We start from the raw sequence: 9,423 nt of genomic DNA on the forward strand, positions 1-9,423 counted from the left end.
TGACCTGCTCTAAAAACTTCTCCCTTTTGCACATATCTCATCACTTTGGAGAAGAGAATAAAATGCAAATCAAAATATCTCCCTGAGATATTTCAGCAAGTCAAATTATTAGCACTTCCCACAGATACTTATGATAGCTTGAATTTTTTCAGAAACAAAAATTATGAAGAATGCTTAGCAAAATCCACACTGCAAAGCGGAAAGTCTCCTCATAATGGGCTCCACCACAATAGACTGCGTATTTACTCGGCACCGTCTCCTGTGGTCTAACCAGCTATTTGTCTCCAAAGGGCAGGCCCGGGTAGGAATGCTGGGCCTCCGCTGGCAGATGGGACCCAGCAGCCTGCCAGGAAGGCTTTGGCACAGGGAAGCTCAGATAGGAGCTCTCTTCAGCCTCCAGCCACTCAGCAGTGGGACCAACAGACCTTCCTTGTCTGACTAGTCACCAATTCAATATCCAGCCTCCACACAGTCATTCAGTTTAGCAAACACAGACTGAATCCCTACAAGCGTGGTAGCAAAAAGGAAAACTCGCCCTGGCCGGTGTGCTCCATGGTTAGAGCGCCGTCCCATGCACCATAGGGTCAAGGATTCAATTCCCGGTCAGGGCACATATCCAAGTTGTGGGTTCGATCCCCAGTCAGGGCATGTGCATGAGGCAACCGATCAATGTTTCTCTCTCTTCCTCTTCCTTCCTCTCTCTCTAGAATCAATGAAAAACATGTCCTCGGGTGAGGATTAAAAAAAAAAAAAAACTCATGAAATACGGCCTAAAGGACATCAATTCTTCTAGTCCCATGTTTATGAAAGGAGGTGAATAACGAATCAATACATATATAAAATACTGAGCACCTACTCTGAGCACCTAGCCAGGCCAGAGTAGGCTCTGGGCCCAGAGACATCAGAGCCCAACCCCAGGCTCAAGGCCTCAAGGCCCTCATGGTCTGGTGACTACATCCCTCGTTCTTACTCAAGAGAATGCCCAGTTTTGTGTACTTACCTCCATTTCCCAAACCAGCAATGGGGCTGATACCTTCCAGGTCATCTGGTAACTTTGGGACAAGGCCACTAAGATAAAACATGTGCACAAGAGATGAGTTAGTGTTTGAACACAGGGAGACCGTTAAGACAGTCTGCACATGACAATCACCAGGCCATGGCCACGGAGGGACACACAGCTGAGCCACCTGGGAGGCATGCAGTGCAGAGGTTAAGAACTCAATAGCTGAGTGACCTTCAGTAAGGTTGGTTGGTCATTCATTCATTCATTCACTCATACAAGTATTCTGTATGCCATATATGCAGCAGGGGCAGAGGCACTGAATCAAATATAAGCGAGTTAAGTTTCCGAGTCTCACTCAATCTGTTACATGGGAATACCACCCTCTAGCTGTAAAGATTAAATGAGTGAACGTCTATGAACACACAGCACACAGTAAACACTCAGTAAGTGGCATCTGTTGTTTTTGTCATTACTATTATTAATATACCTATCACAACCAAAAATTAAGCTTCCAAGAATCAGGCACCAATTCAGATGCTTTAAGAACATCGTACAAAAATACAAAATTCACTGATCCAAGAAGTTTTACTAGGTGAATTATAAAAATAGGCTCAGTGAAGACCTGGAGACATTGTCAGAAAACTAAGCCATAATAGGAGGAGTGGTTTAACACAAAGGCTATTACCCTGGATTCTATTCTAAGCTCTGCCAAATGCCCCTCGAAGCTTTGCTTCTTTCATCTGTGAAAGGAAAACAGCAGCCATTTCAGAGAGTAGCTGACTATTAAACAAGACACAGTGCCCAGCAAGGTATCTTCATATTGGAGGCACCCCACAAACGGAAGCAAAATACCACTGTCACCTAGAAACATACTGTGCTTCATAATTTACTGACATGGGAGCTACCCAGTTCCCTGAGGGTCCATGTATTTTTCAAAGGAAGGCGCTAAGATCCAGATAACTCAGTGGCCTATCCAGGGTGGCATGGTAGTTAAGTACAGATCCAAGTCCAGAATCCAAGCCTTTTGTGTCCAGTCCACAATGACGCATCCCTGCCCCACGCTGTAACCTAGGACTTGATGGAAGCCCAGCTTGGCTTCTTGGCAGATTGTTCTTTCCAGATCTCTAAATCAGAATCCATTCTGTTCCAAAGACAATTCTGCCTGATCACCCAACTTAAAGCTGGCATACGCCTCCAAGAAGAGCGCCAAGCAAAAAAAAAAAAATGGGTGCCATAAAATTCAACATCAAGAGAATGATTTACACAAAATGTGTCTGCTATAACGACAACTGAAAAAATCTATAGATTCAAATACCAACGGCATATTTCACAGACCTAGACAAACTCTCCAAAAATTCATATGGAATAAAAAAAGACCCCAAATAGCCGCAGCAATCCTGAGAAAGAAGAACAAATTAGGAGGGATCTCAATACAAATTTCAAGCTATATTACAAAGCCACTATTCTCAAAACAGCCTGGTACTGGCACAAGAACAGACATACAGACCAATGGAACAGAACAGAGAACCCAGAAATCGACCCAAGCCATTATGCTCAATTAATATTTGACAAAGGAGGCAAGAGCATACAAGGGAGTCAAGACAGTCTCTTCAATAAATGGTGTTCGGAAAATTGGTCAGATACATGCAAAAAAAATGAAACTAGACCACCAACTTACAATATACACAAAAATAAACTCAAAATGGATAAAGGACTTAAACGTAAGATGGGAAACCATAAAAATCTTAGAAGACTCCACAGGCAGCAAAATATCAGACATATGTGGTAACAATATCTTTACAGATACAGCTCTTAGGGCAATGGAGACTAAGGAGAAAATAAACAAATGGGACTACATCAAAATAAAAAGCTTCTGCACAGCAAAAGAAACCATCAGCAAAACAACAAGAAAGCCCACTGCATGGGAGAACATATTTGCCAATGTTATCACCTGCAGGGAGCAGCTATAGGGTTAAGCCTCGGACTGACCTGTGGCAGGGCCACAAACAAGTCCCAGCTTGGAGGGCAAGCTCTCCGAGCATAATTAAGCTTGACCTTACAGTCCTCCCTAGTTCCTTCCTAGGTAGCTAATGGGTTGTGGGAGGTGCAGCAAGTGCTGCCAAAACAAGGTGAAACTCACAAGAACATTGTAAACATGTTGACCACTTCTCTTGTTTTGCTTTGTGTGCTCTGACTATAAAATAAAGACTGGCAGCAGCACTGTCTCTCCATCAGAGAAGCAGTGTCCGAGACCCAGCTGTATTCTCTTGTCTGTCTTCTTTAATCCTTCACTGCCTCTTCTCAGACTCACCAAACCTGCCAGTGATGGACACGGCACAATCACCGATAAGGGTTTAATCTCCAAAATTTACAGGGAACTCATACAATTTAACAAAAGGAAGATAAAACAATTCAATAAAAAAATGGGCAAAGAACCTAACTAGACACTTTTTGAAAGGGGAGTGTAGGTTATACCATAATATATTGGGGCTGTGTAATACAGAAGGCCAAGAGACATACGAAAATATGCTCAAAGTCACTAATCATCCAAGAGATGCAAATCAAAATGACAATGAGGTACCATCTCACACCTGTCAGAATGGCTATCATCAAGAAATCAACAAATGACAAGTGCTGGAGAGGATGTGGAGAAAAAGGGACCCTCATGCACTGCTGGTGGGAATGCAGACTAGTGCAGCCACTGTGGAAAACAGTATGGCATTTCCTCAAAAAATTAAAAATTGAACTCCCATTTGACCCAGTTATCCCACTTCTAGGAATATATCCCAAGAAATCAGAAACACCAATCAAAAAGGATATATGCACCCTTAAGTTCATAGCAGCACAATTTACTGTAGCTAAGATTTGGAAACAGCCTAAGTGCCCATCAGCAGATAGTGGATTAAAAAACTGTGGTACATCTACACAGTGGAATACTATGCTGCTGTAAAAAAGAAAGAACTATTACCATTTGCAACAGCATGGATGGAACTGGAGAGCATTATGCTAAATGAAATAAGCCAGTCGGAGAAAGATAAATATCACATGATCTCACTCATTTATGGAATATCATAAACAACATAAACTGATGAACAAAAATAGGTCCAGAAACAGAGAAGCATCAAACAGACCATCAAACTTCAGAGGGAAGGCAGGGTAGTAGGGGGAGGCGGTAAGAGATCAACCAAAGGACTTGTATGCGTGCATATAAGCATAACCAATGGACACAGACACTAGGGGGTGAGGGAATGTGCTGGGGGGTGGGAGTGGCCGAGGAGAGGTCAATGGGGGAAAAAGGAGATATATGTAATACTTTAATCAATAAAGAATTTTTAAAAAAATTAAAGACAATTGAAAAAAATCTTTAGAATATGTCCTCAGTTATTTAAAAAAAATACATATATACTAAAGTCACCACTAATCCTTCTTGGAAATTAGGTGGGCTATAAATATATAACAAGACAAGGGAAATATTTAAAATAATCATTTGTGGAAATGAGAGATACTTGCCTCCTTTAATTTTCTATAATTCTCAATTTCCTCTAATAAGCATCACTAGAAGGACAAACTCCATTTTCTAAACTGAATTTTCTTAAAAGTTAAAATCAAGTTCAATCAGCACCTTTCACAGATGGTGGCCCAATGGCCCACTAGTTACTGGTTAAGCTCATCCTACAGTCTAGTCCAGGGGTGGGAAAACTTTTTGACTCGAGGGCCACAATGGGTTCTTAAACTGGACCGGAGGGCCGAAACAAAAGCATGGATGGAGTGTTTGTGTGAACTAATATAAATTCAAAGTAAACATCATTACATAAAAGGGTACGGTCTTTTTTTTTTTTAGTTTTATTCATTTCAAACGGGCCGGATCCGGCCCGCGGGCCATAGTTTGCCCACAGCTGGTCTAGTCTCTACATTCCCAATCTGGGGTTCTCCCCACCACAGCCATTGAATGACTCCCACTGACTAAACTGGCCCATCAATTACTCAAGCCAAGATCAATCATGGTTGACAAAGCCAAAGAATTTAGTTTAGACAAGTTTCCAATAGGCAAATACTAAAGTCTGAAAAATGACATGTGACATCCCAACTCTTAGAAGAAACCACTATGTAACCCAGAAATTCCTGTCTGGTTCTTGCCAACTTTCCACTTGGGCTTTACCTACCCTTTTTTTAAAAAAATAATCATTTTCCAAGGATATGTTCTTTCTGTTTGTTTGTTTGTTTGTTTTGTTATTTTAGAAAAGGAGTTGGGGTAGAGAGAGAGTAACATCAATGTGAGAAACATCAATCAGCTGCTTCCAGTGCCCACTCCAACCGAGATCAAACCCGCACCTGGGTATGTGCCCTGACCAGGAATCAAACCCGAAACCTTTTAGTGTATGGGACAACACTCCAACCACCTGACCACTTTTAAATGCTATGAGTCTGTCATCTGCACACTCCAGTCAGTTCCAGCTGCCCCTCCTGTTCTAAGTAGCTCCCTCTTCCCATTCGGATAACTCATTTTTAGCCTAAGAAGTAAGGCTGGGGCTTCATGGAGCCCCAGAAGAAAAAAAGGGAGGGGCGGGGCTTTTTTATGCAAGCAAAAAAAAGAGAGCTTAGATATGATTGTATCATGGTACAGATGGGGGAGACTAAGGCCCAGAAAGGGGAAGGAACTTATTTGCTTAAAATCACAAAGCGGAGACAAAATCCAGCAAAATCCAGCATAATCATACCCTGTAGGGCACCCACACTAGTAGGCACCACATGTGATGAGCCTCCCATTTAAGGCTCATCACAGCCCTTTTGTGGTAGGTGGTAGTTTTTAAATGTTGCCATTTTTTAAAATGAGGAAACAGAGGCCCAGAAAAGTTAGTAACATTTACTCAGTGTTGGAAAGGCCAAGCTACCCAGATTTCAAACTCCAAGCTCTTAACCTCTACACCCCTAACACCTTCCCCAGGGGTCTGTGCTGAGGTCTGAATGAACAGAGGCAGAGGACTTTCAGTGCTCACTCCATCAGTGCAGAGCCATCAGGACTGCTGTTTGTCAACTATTTGTTGAGTGAATGAATGGACACTCCCCTGAGCTTCACCATCTCATCCTCCTATCTTACTCTACAGCCACTTTGTAGAGTGATCTCTGTCTGTGTCGGTATATGGCAGCAACAATTGTCCACTCACCACACAGACCCAACAAGGCCTAGGCATTTCATTGGTAAAGTGTTATGAGTGCCAAGGATGGGACTGGACATCACTTTCAGAAAACAATTACAAGTGCGCTTTCGTTTGCCCTTCAACAATTCATTTGTCATTCTATGTTATTTATCCTTAGAGAGGAAATATATAAATACAAAAGTACAGATAAGCCTAAAGTTCTCTTCAACTACTACTCACTCCCATCTCAGTCCCCTCCTAAGAGGTAACAATGCTGCCACAAGACATGTATTCTTCCAGATCTTAATCTATGCATTTACATAGAGACATAGTTTTATTTTGTGGTTTAAAAATAAATAAATACAATCAAATTTTATATCTTATTCTGCAGCATCTTTTCTTCACTTAATGTGCCCTAAAGATATTTTCATGGAAGTACAAATAGATATCCCTCAATGTTTTTAACTCCCGCAAAGCATTCTACAACACTTTTTCCAAAACATATTACCCTTAATTCTTGTAATGTTTTCTATTCTGTTCTATTCCATTTTATAAAATTCTGATTGCAACCAACTAAATTGAGTTTCATGAGCTGTCATGGATCACAGTCTGAAAGACACTTTTGAAAGGATCTGTATTTACACAATCCCCTGATGGTAATTCAATTTGTTTCTAAGTTTTTCCTTTTACAATGCATACAGGACTCCTTGTGCACATGCATGAGGATTTCTTGTGCATAGATAACAAGAAGCGGAACTGCTGGACCAAAACATATTCATATTTTTGAATGGGCAAAGGATCTGAAAATGTACAAATGGCTAATAAGCACAGGAAAAAATGCTGAACATCACTGTCATTAGGAAAATGCAAATCAATACCAAAATGTGATAACATGTCATACCTCCATGGATGGCTACAATAAAAGAGACAGACAATAGCAAGTGTTGATGAGGCTATGAAGAAATAAGGACCCTCATACACTGCCTTGTCCCGAAGTTACCAGATGACCTGGAAGACATCAGCCACTTTGGAAAAGAGTTGGACAGTTCCTCAAAATGTTAAATATAATGTTACCATATGACCCAGCAATTTCACTTCCAGGTATATACCTAGAAAGAAATGAAAACATATGTCCATATAAAAACTTGTATATAAATAAATGTTCATAACAATATTATCTATAATAGCCAAAAAAAAAGCAGAAACAACCCAATGTCACAAACCAATGAATGAGTACACAAAATATGCTACATGCATACAATGGAATATTATTCAGCCATAAAAAGGAATGAAATGCTGATACCTGCTACAAGTCAGAATGATAATATATGGGAATACTGAATTAATATTAGAGGGGCCAGGGAAAACAGGACAATCCGGGTGAGAGGTCATACCACAATATATTGGGGCTGTGGTAGTAAGATGAAGACAAAGAGACATGATGGACTACCAATGGATCCAATTAAGCAGGAGCTGCAAAGGGCCTGGCTCTGGCTTATGCATAGTAGATTCTCAATAAGCAAAGAAACTATTTGTCAAGTTCTGTCCAAGATAGGACTTGATTACGCCTGCTGTCCAGGCATAAATATTAATTGTGCCCATTTCCCTCTTCAAAGAGCCCAGGTTTGTACAACAAATAATATAGTCACCCTTTCTATTAGGGTCTGTTGACTAAAAGTAGCAGCCTGTCCCTAGCAGACCTGGATAGACAGTCATTGTCTCAGTCAGGCCCTCGGCATCCTTCCAGCGCCCTCCAACCAGGGACCCAAAGGGCCCGGCCCTAGAGCAGCGCTAGGCTCTCTCAGGCCCTCCCATGGGAGGAGATACTGGCCCCACCAGCAATGTGGCGTCCAACTGCCTCTTGGAACAGGTCCATTGGGAGGCCACTCTCAACCATTATTGATATTGATGTTGATGTTGATGATGATGATGATGGCAGCTCAATCATTTTTTAGGCACTGATGTTACCATTTCACAGATGGGAAAGTAGGCTAAGCCACCCTACCAAGGTCACCCAGCTAAAAGGACCTGGATGTTTTTTAATCTTTATTGTTGAAAGTATTGCATATGCCCCCCCTTTTCCCCCATGACCCCTCCTAGCCCGCCTCCGCCCCCACCCCCAGGACCTGGATTTGGACCCAGTTCTGCTCAGCTCCAGCCAAGGTGCTTAACCACTGCACTCCATTGCCTCAGTCTTGGTGGCCCCATAAGAGAAGTCCCCATGATGAAAGCGAACCCCCAAACCAGAATGCTCACAGTCCTGCCCCCCAGCAGCTCCCACGGACGCGCACTCCGAGAGGTCCCTCTCTCCTGCCCCGCACACCCGCTTCCAAGATCCGCCCGCAATACCAAGGGCGAATGTGGAGCCGGTCGAGACCCCCTGGACCCCGCACTCAGTATGGACGGGAGGGTCCCCAAAGAGACCCCCTCCCAGGAACGCACCCCACACCTGACCCGGTCCAGAAACACCCTCAAGAGCGAACCCCCTCAGCGGGCACCCGACCCCGTTAGCGCGAATCCCTCAAACCCGGGCCGCACCTGCAGCCGCTGAGCGTCCCGGGGAGGGTGACGTCCTCTTCCAACACCGAGTCCATCACCGACACAGAGCAGGTGATGGCATTGGTGTCCGTGGCGGCCGCGCCCCTGATTTCTCCTGCGGTCGCGACCCGCCCGGCTCTCCAGGTCCCCGCCCCCTCCAATCCAGCTCTTGTTCGGACTCCGGCGGCGCCGCTGGAATTCAAACCGCAGCCGCCGCCATCTTTCCCGGCGCCTCTTCCTACGGAAACGAGGCGGGACCAACGCGGCGCGCGCCGTGAAGCCGGGCAGGGAAGCGCGGGCGGGCGCCATCTTAACTAAGGGCAGGACGCCCGCACTTGGGCCAGCAAAGCTAAGGAAAGAGGGCCTGTGGTGACCATATTTGATGAGGGCAGCCTGGCCGAGGCCCGGGAAGGCGCCATCTTTGTTGAGGGCGAAGGTCGGCCTCGGTCCGTTAATTTAAGCGGGAGCCGGGCATCAGGCCACTCACGGGCCTTCAGAGTTCATAACCGCCTCTGTGCTTTTCTAGAATAATGACCACGAACCTCACAGTCTGTTCTTCCAAGTTCCTTTTTTCCGCCTTCAATTGCAACTCATCAGACAATCCGGTGCCGCCTCCCTTTAGAAAAATCCTACCTGTGGAATCCCAACTCAAGTAGTAATTTGCACATTTGTTTTCAGGCAAGCTCGTTCCTATGAGCCCAGTGGTCAGCAACACTTCCTCTCCAGTCTCTCCTAGTGACCATT

At 44.0% G+C, this 9,423-nt stretch overlaps 1 protein-coding gene across 2 annotated transcripts in view; it reads right to left on the minus strand.

Annotated features, from left to right (window-relative positions):
• The window catches only part of CDK5RAP2 (CDK5 regulatory subunit associated protein 2), a 157,729-nt gene extending 148,829 nt beyond the window's left edge, over positions 1–8,900 (minus strand). For both annotated transcript variants that reach the window (XM_070430795.1, XM_070430794.1), the window contains exons 1-2: positions 8,680–8,900; positions 1,001–1,068 (exon numbers count right to left, since the gene is read on the minus strand). In XM_070430795.1, coding sequence (XP_070286896.1) covers positions 1,001–1,068; positions 8,680–8,735 — 124 coding nt within the window. In that variant the 5' untranslated portion in view covers positions 8,736–8,900. The remainder of the gene's footprint in view (positions 1–1,000; positions 1,069–8,679) is intronic.
• Between the last annotated feature and the right edge of the window lie 523 nt (positions 8,901–9,423).

The sequence above is a fragment of the Myotis yumanensis genome, unplaced genomic scaffold (genome assembly GCF_028538775.1).
Source record: "Myotis yumanensis isolate MYYU_CA2020_CCGP unplaced genomic scaffold, mMyoYum1.0.hap1 SCAF_12, whole genome shotgun sequence".
NCBI classification, from domain to species: Eukaryota; Metazoa; Chordata; class Mammalia; order Chiroptera; family Vespertilionidae; genus Myotis; species Myotis yumanensis.